This window comes from Salvelinus alpinus, chromosome 30, assembly GCF_045679555.1.
Source record: "Salvelinus alpinus chromosome 30, SLU_Salpinus.1, whole genome shotgun sequence".
Lineage (NCBI taxonomy): Eukaryota > Metazoa > Chordata > Actinopteri > Salmoniformes > Salmonidae > Salvelinus > Salvelinus alpinus.
The window spans coordinates 3,783,848-3,802,812 of record NC_092115.1 but is presented as its reverse complement, the minus strand read 5'-3'; the positions used below and the strand labels follow the sequence as shown (position 1 = coordinate 3,802,812).

The 18,965-nt window shown below is 49.3% G+C and overlaps 1 protein-coding gene across 3 annotated transcripts in view; it reads left to right on the top strand.

Annotated features, from left to right (window-relative positions):
• Positions 1–1,046: 1,046 nt before the first annotated feature.
• Positions 1,047–18,965, top strand: part of LOC139560234 (far upstream element-binding protein 1-like) — a 35,306-nt gene continuing 17,387 nt past the window's right edge. For 2 of the 3 annotated variants that reach the window (XM_071376815.1, XM_071376814.1), the window contains exons 1-7: positions 1,047–1,215; positions 1,826–1,931; positions 7,040–7,075; positions 10,668–10,784; positions 11,232–11,303; positions 11,487–11,544; positions 17,352–17,619. In XM_071376815.1, the coding sequence (XP_071232916.1) occupies positions 1,126–1,215; positions 1,826–1,931; positions 7,040–7,075; positions 10,668–10,784; positions 11,232–11,303; positions 11,487–11,544; positions 17,352–17,619 (747 nt within the window). In that variant the 5' untranslated portion in view covers positions 1,047–1,125. The remainder of the gene's footprint in view (positions 1,216–1,825; positions 1,932–7,039; positions 7,076–10,667; positions 10,785–11,231; positions 11,304–11,486; positions 11,545–17,351; positions 17,620–18,965) is intronic. The other variant, XM_071376816.1, reaches the window with a different exon arrangement.

Sequence of the window (18,965 nt, the reverse complement as noted above, 5' to 3'; positions counted from 1 at the left end):
GAGCTGACATGGGATGTTCCTGTACTAAGTGGACCTACTGTCGGACTGGTACTTCTGCTGGTCCTGCTATTGTTTTTCGAGACCCGTTCAGAAATCTTCTAGCTCAAGAACGTGAAGTGTCAAAGGAAACTTTGATAATGACGTTGATAAGTTGACTTCATAGCTTTTTATTGGTAAGGTTATCAATATGACTCGGGTTGTGAAAAGCAGAAATGTCAGGTTGAAGGTTATTGTGGAAACCAGAAAAGAGATATTGGGGGTAGCGTTTTTTGGGGGATAGGGTGTGGTATAAATTAGTAGGGATTTATTTTATTCATATTGTAGTATTTAAATGTGTAGATGATGATTAATCGTACATTCCAGCACAGTAGGTGGCGGCATGCACTTTAAACGTTTGTTTGCGGACCGCCATGATATCATCAAAGATGTTCTACTGTGATATCATAGTAGCAGCAAGCAGAATTAATTCCGCCTTCTTCTTTGATGGACGCATGACAGAGCCATTTCGCGAGATTTGTGTGGCCTTTTCTGCTGTGTCGCAGCACGCACAGCGACAGCAAATATAACTCAACCAAGACCACAGCCACAGTCGTTTCCAACGGGAACAAATTAGTCATAGTGGTTAGAACACGCAAGGTGGTGGGCAGAGCCAAGCACATGTTAGCGAGATCCTATTGGCGCGTTCTAGCATTGATCTGCATATTTCCGTTAGGGAACACCTCCTCTGTGCAGTGCGCATGTGCATTAACTAAATTCGCCTTTGCACTCCTTCTAAACAACGAGATTTTTTTAAACCTTTGCAATGGGTAAAGTCCACAAAACTTAATACATTCTGTTCATAACACATTCTAGTTTTGGGAACAGAAAGCTGTATTGAGATCAAATGTTTCATCGATGAGAAAATGTGCAGAATATCGGCCAAAATCAATCTCGTTCCATCTTCTGCCACTGCCGGCCAGTGGGCTTCCTCTCACTACCATATTTGGGAGTGGAAACGCCAAGCGGATGCTTCACATCTATACATCCGGTAGAAAAGTCTGTATCCTTGTTCTATATGTGGCGTCAGGATCATTTTCAATGAGAACCGCCATTTTCTCTCTCCGGATTTGACAATTTGCAACAGATATGGCTGACTATTCAAACGTGGCTCCGCCGTCGGGAAATGGCGCAGGAATGAACGACGCTTTTAAAGACGCACTTCAGCGAGCTAGACAGGTAAGATAAATAATTGAATATCGCTAGCTGAAGGCGTCGAAATTGAAAGTCGTCAAGCAATCAACTCTAGCCCAAACCTCCAGCTCGGGAACTTGCCAACGACCCGATTTGCGGCCTACGGAAGTAGGGTGTCGAACAAAGCCAAAGAAATGTAGCTAACTCAATTTAGTCAGCTAATTAACCAGGCATTGCTAGCAAATTTAGCTGTCTGGTTCAATGTGATTTCGTTCGTCTGTGAATTTATCAACTACCTACTGTATATGTTGATAGCATTTTCTACAAGGGGGTTGTAATCTAACAAAACTCTAAACCAAGTTAGCTAGCTACGATAACCATATGTCCTTTTCGAAGTCCCCATTGTATTGGTCAGAAAATGCTGTTGAATTATGTGGAGTGTGATTGTGTAAAATGAACCACATAACGCACCCCCTGTCCTCTTAACTCTGCGTAGTTCGGTAAGTTGCGCGGAGTTAACTCGCTAGTATATGCAAGTTTTAGCTAACCAAATTGAAAACCCATTGAAAATAGTTAACTACAGAAGTTGTGGTATTGTCGAGGAGCCTAGCTCAACGTTAAGATTCCGCTGGAACTGAGTGTTTTTGTGTTTCAGATTGCGGCAAAGATTGGGGGGGACGGAGTACCATCCGCGGCGCCCTCAGGCAGTGAGTTTGGCTATGGAGGCCAGAAGCGACCCCTTGAAGATGCCGGTGAGTACGGTAGGCTACCCCCCATTTCATATCTTCATTGATCCATCAAAGACTGTGTGATTGTGCTTTTGCCGACTCTATTGTCAAGACAATACGTGTGTAAAAGTAAACCAAACACATGGTTCAGTACCTATTGCTGTTTTGGGGTCTTTTGCTACAGAGGGAACCTTTATGTTTAAGAAAATACACAGTATTGTTAGTTATTCCTTTTTCCATATATGAGTCATAATGCTTGATGAGAACACTATTACTGAAAGACATACACAATGTAGGAATGTCTTCACGCACGCACAAGGTTCACTGGCAAACATGGCAGGATCATGAAACGTGACAAGTAACAAAACCACTAATATACTGATAGACAAGGATTGTCACACAAATATGCATAGTTCATCTTTAAAGGAGAAATCAAATCATTCTATTGGTCACATTCACATATTTAGCAGACGTTATTGTGGGTGTAGCGAAATGCTTGTGTTCCTAGCTCAAACTGTGCAGTAATATCTTAACAATTCACACGAATACACAAATGTAAAAGAATGGAATGAATAAATATTAGGATGAGAAATGTATGAGTGCCATTGACTAGAATCGTGTTTATATATGTAAACATGATGTATGTAAACATTGACTAGTGTTCCACTATTAAAGTGGTCAGTGATTCCATGTCTGTGTTTATAGGGCAGCAGTCTCTAAGGTGCAGGGTTGAGTTACTGGGTGATGGCTACTTAACAGTCTGATGGCCTTGAGATAGAAGCTGTTTTTCACTCTCTCCCAGCTTTTATGCACCTGTACTAACCTCGACTTCTGTATGATAGCGGGGTGAACAGGCTGTGGCTCGGGTGGTTGTTGTCCTTGATGATCTTTTTGGCCTTCCATCGGGTGGTGTAGGTGTCCGGGAGGGCAGATAGTTTGCCCCTGGTGAAGTGTTGACCAGACCGCACCACCCTCTGGAGACCCCTGCGGTTGCGGGTGGTGCAATTGTTGTTTCAGGCGGTGATACAGCCCGACAGGACACTCTGTTGTGCATCTCTAGAAGGGTTTGTCAGGGTTTTAGGTGACAAGCCACATTTCTTCAGCCTCCTGAAGTCAACGATCAGCTTCGTTTTGTTGAGGAAGAGGTTGTTTTCCTGGCACTACTACTGTTGTGTCGTCTGCAATCTTGATGATTGAGTTGGAGGCGTTTGTGATCACTCAGTCATGGGTAAACAGGAAGTAAAGGGGGGGCTGAGCACGCACCCTTGTGGGGCCCCAGTGTTGAGGATCAACGACGTGGAGATGTTTCTACCTTGACCACCTGGGCACGGCCCGTCAGGAAGTCCAGGACCCAGTTGCACAGGGTGGGCTCGAGACCCAGGGCCTCAAGCTTAATGATGAGTTTGGAGGGTACTATGGTGTTGAAGACTGAGCTATAGTCAATGAACAGCATTCTTACATAGGTATTCCTCTTGTCCAGATGGGATAGGGCAGTGTGCAGTGTGATGGTGATTGCATCGTCTATGGATCTATTGGGGTGGTATGCAAATTGAAGTGACTCCAGGGTGTCAGGTAAGGTAGAGGTGATATGATCCTTAACTAGTCTCTCAAGCACTTCATGATGACGGAAGTGAGTGCTACGGGGCGATAGTCATTTAGTTCAGTTTTTTTGCTTTCTTGGGTACAGGAACAATGGTGGACGTCTTGAAGCATGTGGGCACAGCAGACTGGGATCGGGATTGATTGAATATGTCCGTAAATACACCAGCTAGCTGGTCTGCGCATGCTCTGAGGACGCGGATAGGATTGCAGGCTGGGCCAGCAGCCTTGCGAGGGTTAACACGCTTAAATGTCTTACTCACGTTGACCACGGAGAACGAGAGCCCACAGTCCTTGGTAGTAGGCCGCGTTGGTGGCACTGTGTTATCCTCAAAGCGGGCGGGTTCTGTTTTGGGTATTTTTTTAAATGATTACCGTGGAAACAACATCCCCTAAACACTTCCTGATGAACTCAGTCACCGTGTCCATGTCAGCGTCAATGTTATTCTCAGAGGCTACCCGGAACACATCCCAGTCCGCATGATCAAAGCAATCTGGAAGCATGGATTCCGATTGGTCTGGCCAGCGTTGAATAGTAGTTAGTCATGAAGCATACACCCCGCCTTCTTCCCGGAGAGTTCTGTGCGATGTACCGAGAACCCAGCTGGCTGTATGGACGGGGACCATGTATCCCAAGAGCCATGTTTCCGTGAAACCGAGTATGTGACAGTCCCTGATGTCTATCTGGAAGGATATCCTCGCCCTGAGTTCGTCTACTTTATTATCCAGAGACTGAACATTAGTATATTCAGAAGTGGTGGATGGTGTCTCCGAATACGTCTTCTCCACCGGCGGCATCTTGGAGCAGCCTCCGGGAAAGGTTCAATTGCCCTGGGAGGTACGAACAAAGGTTCCAATAACGTACAGTTGTAATGCTGGTATGTTACAGCCTCTCTAATATCCTGAAGTTATTTCCGGATGTATGTAATAACACAAACGTTCTGGGCTAATAATGTAAGAAATATCACCAAAAAAGACAAATACTGCAAAGTTGCTTAGGAGCTAGAAGCAGAGCTGCCATGTCTGTCGGTGCCATCTTATCCGAAATCCAGAGACTTCGAAGTGATTCCATACATTGAAAGTAGTTCAGTGGAGTTTTCCCATCTCTGCTGTTGTGATAGTCGACTATATAAAATACTCATATAAAAAACATTGTTTGCCTAAGGGAAGGGATGAGCTCTGCTTCCTTAGGCACTTAAGCCAACTGAGTTGTTTAAACCTCATGGTACTGTATTTATATAGAATAAGCATTGTGTATAGTAGGACGTGGGATATATACTGATGATCAACAGGGTGATGTAGTCTGGTTAGTGGTGATCAACGGGGTGATGTAGTCCACTTAGTGATGATCAACGGGGTGATGTAGTCTGGTTAGTGGCGATCAACAGGGTGATGTAGTCCACTTAGTGGTGATCAACGGGGTGATGTAGTCCACTTAGTGGTGATCAACGGGGTGATGTAGTCCGGTTAGTGGTGATCAACAGGGTGATGTAGTCCACTTAGTGGTGATCACCGGGGTGATGTAGTCCACTTAGTGATGATCAACAGGGTGATGTAGTCCACTTAGTGGTGATCAACGGGGTGATGTAGTCCACTTAGTGGTGATCAACGGGGTGATGTAGTCCACTTAGTGGTGATCAACGGGGTGATGTAGTCCACTTAGTGGTGATCAACGGGGTGATGTAGTCCACTTAGTGGTGATCAACGGGGTGATGTAGTCCACTTAGTGGTGATCAACAGGGTGATACAGTCCACTTAGTGATAATCACCGGGGTGATGTAGTCCACTTAGTGATGATCACCGGGGTGATGTAGTCCACTTAGTGATGATCAACGGGGTGATGTAGTCCACTTAGTGGTGATCAACGGGGTGATGTAGTCCACTTAGTGGCGATCAACGGGGTGATGTAGTCCACTTAGTGGCGATCAACAGGGTGATGTAGTCCACTTAGTGGTGATCAACGGGGTGATGTAGTCCACTTAGTGGTGATCAACGGGGTGATGTAGTCCACTTAGTGGTGATCAACGGGGTGATGTAGTCCGGTTAGTGACGATCAACGGGGTGATGTAGTCCGGTTAGTGACGATCAACGGGGTGATGTAGTCCGGTTAGTGGCGATCAACGGGGTGATGTAGTCCGGTTAGTGGCGATCAACGGGGTGATGTAGTCCGGTTAGTGACGATCAACGGGGTGATGTAGTCCGGTTAGTGACGATCAACGGGGTGATGTAGTCCGGTTAGTGACGATCAACGGGGTGATGTAGTCCGGTTAGTGACGATCAACGGGGTGATGTAGTCCGGTTAGTGACGATCAACGGGGTGATGTAGTCCGGTTAGTGACGATCAACGGGGTGATGTAGTCCGGTTAGTGACGATCAACGGGGTGATGTAGTCCGGTTAGTGACGATCAACGGGGTGATGTAGTCCGGTTAGTGACGATCAACGGGGTGATGTAGTCCGGTTAGTGACGATCAACGGGGTGATGTAGTCCGGTTAGTGACGATCAACGGGGTGATGTAGTCCGGTTAGTGACGATCAACGGGGTGATGTAGTCCGGTTAGTGACGGTCAACGGGGTGATGTAGTCCGGTTAGTGACGGTCAACGGGGTGATGTAGTCCGGTTAGTGACGGTCAACGGGGTGATGTAGTCCGGTTAGTGACGGTCAACGGGGTGATGTAGTCCGGTTAGTGACGGTCAACGGGGTGATGTAGTCCGGTTAGTGACGGTCAACGGGGTGATGTAGTCCGGTTAGTGGCGGTCAACGGGGTGATGTAGTCCGGTTAGTGGCGGTCAACGGGGTGATGTAGTCCGGTTAGTGGCGGTCAACGGGGTGATGTAGTCCGGTTAGTGGCGGTCAACGGGGTGATGTAGTCCGGTTAGTGGCGGTCAACGGGGTGATGTAGTCCGGTTAGTGGCGGTCAACGGGGTGATGTAGTCCGGTTAGTGGCGGTCAACGGGGTGATGTAGTCCGGTTAGTGACGGTCAACGGGGTGATGTAGTCCGGTTAGTGGCGGTCAACGGGGTGATGTAGTCCGGTTAGTGACGATCAACGGGGTGATGTAGTCCGGTTAGTGGCGATCAACGGGGTGATGTAGTCCGGTTAGAAAGGATTTCCTGACTTTGAATTAATTAATAAAAAGTTTGTTATTCAGTGCTGTTAACAGACTTGCCACAAAATGCCTGACTTGGTTTAGTTCTATATTCCTTTTTAGGCAGGATAAAATCCCTCTTTCTACAGCAATGATCTCTTTTAATTCTATGGCTTGAAAGTTTAGCATTTAGCAGGGGGATTGTCGCCTATGTCATATACCGGGAACCCTTGCCTTTGTCCTGTATTTTTTTTACATTTTCATATACAGTAGTTACGAAGTTGTGTTTCTAGAAAATCCTATGTCTGTACCACGTTGCACAGGAAGTGATGTCAAAAGGCCATTCCCCCCCCCCCCCCCCAGAAGTATGAGCCCAACTCTGCGGACCGTTGACAGGGCTTTAACTCTCTCTCTCTCTCATCTCTATAACCACAGTCTCCTCTTCTGCTTACAGACCAACCAGAGACCAAGAAGGTGGCACCTAATGACTGTGAGTATCTGTAAAGCCAGGGACCTCGCAGTATAATATTATCCGCGTACTTGGGTGCCGCGATACGACACTTATTCAGATTCTCACAATTCTATATGTGTTGCGATTCGATGTTCCAGACATCTTGTTCACCATGTGTCTGCTGCAGAGGGACACAGGGAGAGACAGGAGAAAACAAGCTTTGACCAGTCATGGAACTGAAATTTTGGCTTTATATAATATATATATATATAACAAGGAAAAAGGCTAGATTTCTGGTGCGGCAAACTAGCGACAAAATGATATTGTCAAGGATAGAATATAGTGTCAAAAATAATATCCTGTTAAGTGACTCGATTGTTGTCCCTCATCTCTATGTCGGTTGTCCTGTCTAGACTAACCATTAAGGACAGGTATAGGTTGTCCTGTCTAGACTAACCATTAAGGACAGGTAAGGGGGTCCTGTCTAGACTAACCATTAAGGACAGTTGTGGGGTGTCCTGTCTAGACTAACCATTAAGGACAGGTGTAGGGTGTCCTGTCTAGACTAACCATTAAGGACAGGTAAGGGGGTCCTGTCTAGACTAACCATTTAAGTCTTCTTAGTGATTCAGTCTGTGGCAGCAGGATTATAAGATTGTGTTATATTTATGCAGAAAATGATTGTTTTATTTAATAGAGTAATCCGTAGTAGTCCGTCTGAGTTAGCTGAGGGGTCTTTTTTTATGGAGCTTGGGCTAGCGACTGATTTTAAGGGATGATTAGTGATTTAAAAACCTACAGCTGGCGTTCCATAGATCAGATGTGGTGGGTGTCACCGGGCTCCAGAGCGCTAGGAGCAACACAACAAAGACCTCGGTATTCCTGATTATCCAGCTAGGAGACGGCACCAGAGGCAGATGACCTGAGGATGAACCCAACGTGGCTTATGGTGCCCCCTAATGTATATGGGGAGGGTGGGGGGGGTTGAATCAGCCATGACTGAGACATGTTGGTATCGGGTATATTAAGGAACAGCATGGTCTGTGAAGGGTAGGATCTCTCGACGGTTTCATTATTGCAATAATTGATATTGAATAAAGATGATTGTTTGAAGAAATGACAGTCTCTCTCACTTGAATAGAATATTCCACAAGTCCCCAAAATGTGTTGCGTGGCAGCAATTACCATTGGGTGGGTCTTGGGTCTTTCAGAGAGTACCTTGTAACTTAGCAACTTCTGGCACTTTGGGCCGTAGGGTCAAAGGCTTTAGTCTAAAGTAGTGATGTGGGGGGAAAAAATGATATTTAAATATCGCAATATTATTTTGTGACAATAATATATTGGTTCTTTGAGTCAAAGAACTAGTGCTAGTCGGCTGTACCTGCGCCAAAAGGCCTGCATTTTTCATCCTATAGCTTGTTCACTATTCTTTTTAAAACTGGGTAGAACTTAATTCCATGACTGATCAAAACAAGTGTTCTCATATTCTCTTGTCCTTTTGCAGCAGGATTTAAAAAAATCCATCTACCCATAATACCTCACGCTGACAAAGCAAAAACAGGTTTTTAGAAATGTTTATCCCCCCGGAAATATCACATTTACATAAGTATTCAGACCTTTCACTCAGTACTCTGTTGAAGCACCTTTGGCAGCGATTACAGCCTCGAGTCTTCTTGGGTATGATGCTACAAGCTTGGCACACCTGTATTTGAGGAGTTTCTCCCATTCTTCTCTGCAGATCCTCTCAAGCTCTGTCAGGTTGGATGGGGAGCGTTGCTGCACAGCTATTTTCAGGTCTCTCCAGAGATGTTCGATCGGGTTCAAGTCCGGGCTCTGGCTGGACCACTCAAGGATATTCAGAGACTTGTCCTGAAGCCACTCCTGCGTTGTCTTGGCTGTGTGCTTAGGGTCGTTGTCCTATTGGAAGGTGAACCTTCTCCCCAGTCTGATGTCCTGAGCGCTCTGGAGCAGGTTTTCATCAAGGATCTCTCTACTTTTCTCCGTTCATCTTTCCCTCGATCCTGACTAGTCTCCCAGTCACTGTTGCTGAAAAACATCCCCCACAGCATGGTGCTGCCACCACCATTCTTCACCGTAGGGATGGTGCCAGGTTTCCTCCAGATGTGACACTTGGCATTCAAGCCAAAGTCAAATCAAAGTTTATTTGATCATGTCCGCAGAATACAACAGCTGTAGACCTTACAGTGAAATACTTACTTACAAGACAGTGCATTTTTTGTATAAAAAATAGGTATAAGGTAAACAATAGATAAGTAAATAAATAATAAACAGTAGCAAGGCTATATACAGGAGGTACCGGTACAGAGTCAATGTGCGGGGGCACCTTTTAGTCGGGCTAATTGAGGTAATATGTACATGTAGGTATAGTTAAAGTGACTATGTATAGTTGATAAACAGAGTAGCAGCAGTGTAAAATCTTGGTTTCATCAGACCAGATAATCTTGTTTCTCATGGTCAGAGTCCTTTAGGTGCCTTATGACAAACTCCAAGCGGCCTGTCATGTGCTTTTACTGAGGAGTGGCTTCCATCTGGCCGCTCCACAAATTAGGCCTTTATGGAACTGGGGTTCTTAGTCACCTTCCAGACCAAGGCCTTCTCGACCGATCGCTCATGTTGGCCGGTCGGCCAGCTCTAGGAAGAGTCTTGGTAGTGCCAAACTTCTTCCATTTAAGAATGATGGAGGCCACTGTGTTCTTGGGGACCTTCAATGCTGCAGAAATGTTTTGGTACCCTTCCCCAGATCTGTGCCTCGACACAATCCTGTCTCAGAGCTCTACGGACAATTCCTTCGACCTCATGACTTGGTTTTTGCTCTGACATGCACTGTCAACTGTAGGACCTTATATAGGCAGGTGTGTGCCTTTCCAAATCATGTCCAATCAATTGAATTTATCACAGGTGGACTCCAATCTAGTTGTAGAAACATCTCAAGGATGATCAATGGAAACAGGATGCACCTGAGCTCAACTTAAGTCTCATAGCAAAGGGTCTGAATACTTATGTAAATTAGGTATTTCTGTTTTTTATTATAAATTAACAACATTTCTAAACCTCTTTTTGCCTTGTCATTATGGGGTGTTGTGTGTAGATTGAGGATTTTGTTTTATCCCATTTTAGAATAAGGACGTAACATTTACATTTACATTTAAGTCATTTAGCTGACGCTCTTATCCAGAGCGACTTACAAATTGGAAAGTTCATACACATTCATCCTGGTCCCCCCCGTGGGGAATGAACCCACAACCCTGGCGTTGCAAGCGCCATGCTCTACCAACTGAGCCACACGGGACCGAATGTGTAAAGTCAAGGGGTCCGAATGCAATAAGTTGTGGACATCAAATTGCATCAAAATCACAGAATGGAACCGCAATACATATCGTATCGGCACCTAAATATCACGCTAATATCTTGTTGTGAGGTCCCTGGCCATTGCCAGCCCTACTACATAGTGAATAGGGTTCTTATCGGTACATCTGGACGAGGTCCTATTTTCAGCTTAGCTTCCTGTTCTCCATCCAATCAGTTATGGTTATTTTTACCAGCAACACCGTGGTGTTTTTTCATCAGTGGTCCTCGATCTGATTTTTGTCTTTTGGTTTCCTCATTGCAGCGTTCTCCGCAGCGATGGGAATGGGAGGTGGGGGAATGGGAGGTGGTGGAATGGGAGGTGGAGGAGCACGATCGTTGTCGGAGGAGTTCAAGGTTCCTGACGGAATGGTTGGATTCAGTAAGTACAAACTACCGTCTCTTGCATGAGTTTTTAATGCCCAAAACCCTACCCATGCTCGATATGTTTAGGCCCTACCGTGGACTGATTTGCTTCTGCCAAATGTTAAGGCCCGAAACCTGAAATACTGGAATTTCCTTCCATTAGTAAATCTATTAGCTGTTCTCCTCTCTGTCTGTTGCTCCCAGTTCGACTCTGGGTCTGAGTATCCATAGCAACGGTTCCGGTTGGCTCTTAACTACTTTTCCTCATTCAGAACTCACGACAACTCGAAGGAACGTTTTTTTGTTTTCTGTGAAATGATCTCGGTCTCATGTTTGATCTACCTACCTCTTAACCCAATGTAATTTAACATCAGGGGCCCGTCGGTTAGCAGAGCTTACACACACACACACACCGTGCCGATGGACGTTAGGGGGTTCATTGACAAATCTTCTCTAATCCCAGTTATTGGAAGAGGAGGAGAACAGATATCCCGGATGCAACAGGAGTCCAGCTGTAAAATCCAGATCGCCCCCGGTAAGGTTTGCTGTACCCCAGACATACGGATCTTATGTCCTATAATAATGTATACCATTTAGCAGCCACTTATCCATATAACCTGGTATTGTTTGTTGCACAGACCTGTAAGGCTCAGTGTTTCCAGGTCATGAGACTCATGACCCCCCTCATTTAACTGTCCTCTTAATCTCTCTGTTGTAGACAGTGGAGGTATGCCTGATAGGTCGGTGACACTGACTGGTTCCCCAGACTCCATACAGTACGTATAGTTCTCCTGTCGTCTCGCCTCTCTGTTCTCCCTCCTCTGGTCTCTGTTCTCCCTCCTCTGGTCTCTGTTCTCCTGTCGTCTCGCCTCTCTGTTCTCCCTCCCCTGCCCTCTGTTCTCCCTCCTCTGCCCTCTGTTCTCCCTCCTCTGTTCTCCCTCCTCTGCCCTCTGTTCTCCCTCCTCTGCCCTCTGTTCTCCCTCCTCTGCCCTCTGTTCTCCCTCCTCTGCCCTCTGTTCTCCCTCCTCTGCCCTCTGTTCTCCCTCCTCTGCCCTCTGTTCTCCCTCCTCTGCCCTCTGTTCTCCCTCCTCTGCCCTCTGTTCTCCCTCCTGCCCTCTGTTCTCCCTCTGACCTCTGTTCTCCCTCCTCTGTTCTCCCTCTGACCTCTGTTCTCCCTCTGACCTCTGTTCTCCCTCTGTTCTCCCTCCTCTGTTCTCCCTCTGTTCTCCCTCTGCCCTCTGTTCTCCCTCCTCTGTTCTCCCTCTGTTCTCCCTCTGCCCTCTGTTCTCCCTCTGCCCTCTGTTCTCCCTCCTCTGTTCTCCCTCTGCCCTCTGTTCTCCCTCTGCCCTCTGTTCTCCCTCCTCTGTTCTCTGTTCTCCCTCCTCTGACCTCTGTTCTCCCTCTGTTCTCCCTCCTCTGCCCTCTGTTCTCCCTCTGCCCTCTGTTCTCCCTCCTCTGCCCTCTGTTCTCCCCCTGTTCTCCCTCCTCTGCCCTCTGTTCTCCCTCTGTTCTCCCTCTGCCCTCTGTTCTCCCTCCTCTGCCCTCTGTCTCCCTCTGCCCCTGTTCTCCCCTCTCCCTCTGCCCTCTGTCTCTCCCCTCTGCCCTCTGCTCTGTTCTCCCTCCTCTGCCCTCTGTTCTCCCTCTGTTCTCCCTCTGCCCTCTCCTCTGCCCTCTGTTCTCCCTCTGCCCTCTGTTCTCCCTCTGCCCTCTGTTCTCCCTCCTCTGCCCTCTGTTCTCCCCCTGTTCTCACTCCTCTGACCTCTGTTCTCCCTCCCCTGCCCTCTCTGGTGACATTACATTAGTTGATAGTTCCACTGCCATAGTTGTGTCCCTCGTCAGACACCGTAGCTGACTGTCTTAGCACCTGATGTGTGTTACCCGGCTGTTTCTTTATGTAGTAGGGCCCCTAGTCCCAGTGTCCATGCAGATGTAGTAGGGCCCCTAGTCCCAGTGTCCATGCAGATGTTTAGGGCCCCTAGTCCCAGTGTCCATGCAGATGTTTAGGGCCCCTAGTCCCAGTGTCCATGCAGATGTTTAGGGCCCATAGTCCCCGTGTCCATGCAGATGTTTAGGGCCCCTAGTCCCAGTGTTCATGCAGATGTAGTAGGGCCCCTAGTCCCAGTGTCTATGCAGATGTTTAGGGCCCATAGTCCCAGTGTCCATGCAGATGTTTAGGGCCCCTAGTCCCAGTGTCCATGCAGATGTAGTAGGGCCCATAGTCCCAGTGTCCATGCAGATGTTTAGGGCCCATAGTCCCAGTGTCCATGCAGATGTTTAGGGCCCCTAGTCCCAGTGTCCATGCAGATGTTTAGGGCCCATAGTCCCAGTGTCCATGCAGATGTTTAGGGCCCCTAGTCCCAGTGTCCATGCAGATGTAGTAGGGCCCATAGTCCCAGTGTCCATGCAGATGTAGTAGGGCCCCTAGTCCCAGTGTCCATGCAGATGTAGTAGGGCCCATAGTCCCAGTGTCCATGCAGATGTTTAGGGCCCATAGTCCCAGTGTCCATGCAGATGTTTAGGGCCCATAGTCCCAGTGTCCATGCAGATGTTTAGGGCCCATAGTCCCAGTGTCCATGCAGATGTTTAGGGCCCATAGTCCCAGTGTCCATGCAGATGTTTAGGGCCCCTAGTCCCAGTGTCCATGCAGATGTTGTAGGGCCCCTAGTCCCCGTGTCCATGCAGATGTTTAGGGCCCATAGTCCCAGTGTCCATGCAGATGTTGTAGGGCCCCTAGTCCCAGTGTCCATGCAGATGTTTAGGGCCCCTAGTCCCAGTGTCCATGCAGATGTAGTAGGGCCCCTAGTCCCAGTGTCCATGCAGATGTTTAGGGCCCCTAGTCCCAGTGTCCATGCAGATGTTGTAGGGCCCCTAGTCCCAGTGTCCATGCAGATGTTGTAGGGCCCCTAGTCCCAGTGTCCATGCAGATGTTTAGGGCCCCTAGTCCCAGTGTCCATGCAGATGTAGTAGGGCCCCTAGTCCCAGTGTCCATGCAGATGTGTAGGGCCCCTAGTCCCAGTGTCCATGCAGATGTTTAGGGCCCCTAGTCCCAGTGTCCATGCAGATGTTTAGGGCCCCTAGTCCCAGTGTCCATGCAGATGTGTAGGGCCCATAGTCCCAGTGTCCATGCAGATGTTTAGGGCCCCTAGACCCAGTGTCCATGCAGATGTGTAGGGCCCATAGTCCCAGTGTCCATGCAGATGTTTAGGGCCCATAGTCCCAGTGTCCATGCAGATGTGTAGGGCCCATAGTCCCAGTGTCCATGCAGATGTGTAGGGCCCATAGTCCCAGTGTCCATGCAGATGTAGTAGGGCCCCTAGTCCCAGTGTCCATGCAGATGTTTAGGGCCCATAGTCCCAGTGTCCATGCAGATGTTTAGGGCCCATAGTCCCAGTGTCCATGCAGATGTTTAGGGCCCCTAGTCCCAGTGTCCATGCAGATGTTTAGGGCCCCTAGTCCCAGTGTCCATGCAGATGTGTAGGGCCCCTAGTCCCAGTGTCCATGCAGATGTTGTAGGGCCCCTAGTCCCAATGTCCATGCAGATGTTTAGGGCCCCTAGTCCCAGTGTCCATGCAGATGTTGTAGGGCCCCTAGTCCCCGTGTCCATGCAGATGTTGTAGGGCCCCTAGTCCCCGTGTCCATGCAGATGTTGTAGGGCCCCTAGTCCCAGTGTCCATGCAGATGTTTAGGGCCCCTAGTCCCAGTGTCCATGCAGATGTTTAGGGCCCCTAGTCCCAGTGTCCATACAGATGTTTAGGGCCCCTAGTCCCAGTGTCCATACAGATGTTTAGGGCCCCTAGTCCCAGTGTCCATGCAGATGTTTAGGGCCCATAGTCCCAGTGTCTATGCAGATGTTTAGGGCCCATAGTCCCAGTGTCCATGCAGATGTTTAGGGCCCCTAGTCCCAGTGTCCATGCAGATGTGTAGGGCCCCTAGTCCCAGTGTCCATGCAGATGTTGTAGGGCCCCTAGTCCCCGTGTCCATGCAGATGTTTAGGGCCCATAGTCCCAGTGTCCATGCAGATGTTGTAGGGCCCATAGTCCCAGTGTCCATGCAGATGTTTAGGGCCCCTAGTCCCAGTGTCCATGCAGATGTTGTAGGGCCCCTAGTCCCCGTGTCCATGCAGATGTAGTAGGGCCCATAGTCCCAGTGTCCATGCAGATGTTTAGGGCCCATAGTCCCAGTGTCCATGCAGATGTTTAGGGCCCCTAGTCCCAGTGTCCATGCAGATGTTTAGGGCCCATAGTCCCAGTGTCCATGCAGATGTAGTAGGGCCCATAGTCCCAGTGTCCATGCAGATGTAGTAGGGCCCCTAGTCCCAGTGTCCATGCAGATGTAGTAGGGCCCCTAGTCCCAGTGTCCATGCAGATGTAGTAGGGACCATAGTCCCAGTGTCCATGCAGATGTGTAGGGCCCATAGTCCCAGTGTCCATGCAGATGTGTAGGGCCCATAGTCCCAGTGTCCATGCAGATGTAGTAGGGCCCCTAGTCCCAGTGTCCATGCAGATGTTTAGGGCCCCTAGTCCCAGTGTCCATGCAGATGTTGTAGGGCCCCTAGTCCCCGTGTCCATGCAGATGTTTAGGGCCCATAGTCCCAGTGTCCATGCAGATGTTGTAGGGCCCCTAGTCCCAGTGTCCATGCAGATGTTTAGGGCCCATAGTCCCAGTGTCCATGCAGATGTAGTAGGGCCCCTAGTCCCAGTGTCCATGCAGATGTAGTAGGGCCCATAGTCCCAGTGTCCATGCAGATGTTTAGGGCCCATAGTCCCAGTGTCCATGCAGATGTTTAGGGCCCATAGTCCCAGTGTCCATGCAGATGTTTAGGGCCCATAGTCCCAGTGTCCATGCAGATGTTTAGGGCCCATAGTCCCAGTGTCCATGCAGATGTTTAGGGCCCCTAGTCCCAGTGTCCATGCAGATGTTGTAGGGCCCCTAGTCCCCGTGTCCATGCAGATGTTTAGGGCCCATAGTCCCAGTGTCCATGCAGATGTTGTAGGGCCCCTAGTCCCAGTGTCCATGCAGATGTTTAGGGCCCCTAGTCCCAGTGTCCATGCAGATGTAGTAGGGCCCCTAGTCCCAGTGTCCATGCAGATGTTTAGGGCCCCTAGTCCCAGTGTCCATGCAGATGTTGTAGGGCCCCTAGTCCCAGTGTCCATGCAGATGTTGTAGGGCCCCTAGTCCCAGTGTCCATGCAGATGTTTAGGGCCCCTAGTCCCAGTGTCCATGCAGATGTAGTAGGGCCCCTAGTCCCAGTGTCCATGCAGATGTGTAGGGCCCCTAGTCCCAGTGTCCATGCAGATGTTTAGGGCCCCTAGTCCCAGTGTCCATGCAGATGTTTAGGGCCCCTAGTCCCAGTGTCCATGCAGATGTGTAGGGCCCATAGTCCCAGTGTCCATGCAGATGTTTAGGGCCCCTAGACCCAGTGTCCATGCAGATGTGTAGGGCCCATAGTCCCAGTGTCCATGCAGATGTTTAGGGCCCATAGTCCCAGTGTCCATGCAGATGTGTAGGGCCCATAGTCCCAGTGTCCATGCAGATGTGTAGGGCCCATAGTCCCAGTGTCCATGCAGATGTAGTAGGGCCCCTAGTCCCAGTGTCCATGCAGATGTTTAGGGCCCATAGTCCCAGTGTCCATGCAGATGTTTAGGGCCCCTAGTCCCAGTGTCCATGCAGATGTTTAGGGCCCCTAGTCCCAGTGTCCATGCAGATGTTGTAGGGCCCCTAGTCCCCGTGTCCATGCAGATGTGTAGGGCCCCTAGTCCCAGTGTCCATGCAGATGTTGTAGGGCCCCTAGTCCCAATGTCCATGCAGATGTTTAGGGCCCCTAGTCCCAGTGTCCATGCAGATGTTGTAGGGCCCCTAGTCCCCGTGTCCATGCAGATGTTGTAGGGCCCCTAGTCCCCGTGTCCATGCAGATGTAGTAGGGCCCCTAGTCCCAGTGTCCATGCAGATGTTTAGGGCCCCTAGTCCCAGTGTCCATGCAGATGTTTAGGGCCCCTAGTCCCAGTGTCCATGCAGATGTTTAGGGCCCCTAGTCCCAGTGTCCATACAGATGTTTAGGGCCCCTAGTCCCAGTGTCCATGCAGATGTTTAGGGCCCATAGTCCCAGTGTCTATGCAGATGTTTAGGGCCCATAGTCCCAGTGTCCATGCAGATGTTTAGGGCCCCTAGTCCCAGTGTCCATGCAGATGTTGTAGGGCCCCTAGTCCTCGTGTCCATGCAGATGTTTAGGGCCCATAGTCCCAGTGTCCATGCAGATGTTGTAGGGCCCATAGTCCCAGTGTCCATGCAGATGTTTAGGGCCCCTAGTCCCAGTGTCCATGCAGATGTTGTAGGGCCCCTAGTCCCTGTGTCCATGCAGATGTTTAGGGCCCATAGTCCCAGTGTCCATGCAGATGTTGTAGGGCCCCTAGTCCCAGTGTCCATGCAGATGTTTAGGGCCCCTAGTCCCAGTGTCCATGCAGATGTTTAGGGCCCCTAGTCCCAGTGTCCATGCAGATGTTTAGGGCCCCTAGTCCCAGTGTCCATGCAGATGTTTAGGGCCCCTAGTCCCCGTGTCCATGCAGATGTTTCTGTCCCCAACCAGAGCTGCCAAGAGGCTGTTGTCGGAGATCGTTGATAAGGGTCGTCCTGCTCCAGCCTTCCATCACAACGACGCCGGCGGCCCCGGGATGTCTGTTCAGGAGATGCTGGTCCCTGCCTCCAAGGCTGGCCTGGTCATCGGGAAGGGAGGAGAGACCATCAAACAGCTGCAGGAGAGAGCCGGGGTCAAGATGGTGATGATCCAGGAAGGGCCTCAGAACACGGGAGCAGACAAACCTCTTCGCATCTCTGGGGAACCTTTTAAAGTCCAGGTGAGTGGTGCAGAGAGGACTGGTGTTTCCTACAGCTGGAATGTTAGTGGTGCAGAGAGGACTGGTGTTATCTACAGCTGGTATGTTAGTGGTGCAGAGAGGACTGGTGTTATCTACAGCTGGAATGTTAGTGGTGCAGAGAGGACTGGTGTTACCTACAGCTGGAATGTTAGTGGTGCAGAGAGGACTGGTGTTACCTACAGCTGGAATGTTAGTGGTGCAGAGAGGACTGGTGTTACCTACAGCTGGAATGTTAGTGGTGCAGAGAGGACTGGTGTTACCTACAGCTGGAATGTTAGTGGTGCAGAGAGGACTGGTGTTACCTACAGCTGGAATGTTAGTGGTGCAGAGAGGACTGGTGTTACCTACAGCTGGAATGTTAGTGGTGCAGAGAGGACTGGTGTTACCTACAGCTGGAATGTTAGTGGTGCAGAGAGGACTGGTGTTATCTACAGCTGGTATGTTAGTGGTGCAGAGAGGACTGGTGTTACCTACAGCTGGAATGTTAGTGGTGCAGAGAGGACTGGTGTTTCCTACAGCTGGAATGTTAGTGGTGCAGAGAGGACTGGTGTTACCTACAGCTGGAATGTTAGTGGTGCAGAGAGGACTGGTGTTTCCTACAGCTGGAATGTTAGTGGTGCAGAGAGGACTGGTGTTACCTACAGCTGGAATGGTAGTGGTGCAGAGAGGACTGGTGTTACCTACAGCTGGAATGGTAGTGGTGCAGAGAGGACTGGTGTTACCTGCAGCTGGAATGGTAGTGGTGCAGAGAGGACTGGTGTTATCTACAGCTGGACTGTTAGTGGTGCAGAGAGGACTGGTGTTACCTACAGCTGGAATGGTAGTGGTGCAGAGAGGACTGGTGTTACCTACAGCTGGAATGGTAGTGGTGCAGAGAGGACTGGTGTTACCTACAGCTGGAATGGTAGTGGTGCAGAGAGGACTGGTGTTACCTACAGCTGGAATGTTAGTGGTGCAGAGAGGACTGGTGTTTCCTACAGCTGGAATGTTAGTGGTGCAGAGAGGACTGGTGTTACCTACAGCTGGACTGTTAGTGGTGCAGAGAGGACTGGTGTTACCTACAGCTGGTATGTTAGTGGTGCAGAGAGGACTGGTGTTTCCTACAGCTGGAATGTTAGTGGTGCAGAGAGGACTGGTGTTTCCTACAGCTGGAATGTTAGTGGTGCAGAGAGGACTGGTGTTACCTACAGCTGGAATGTTAGTGGTGCAGAGAGGACTGGTGTTTCCTACAGCTGGAATGTTAGTGGTGCAGAGAGGACTGGTGTTACCTACAGCTGGAATGTTAGTGGTGCAGAGAGGACTGGTGTTATCTACAGCTGGAATGT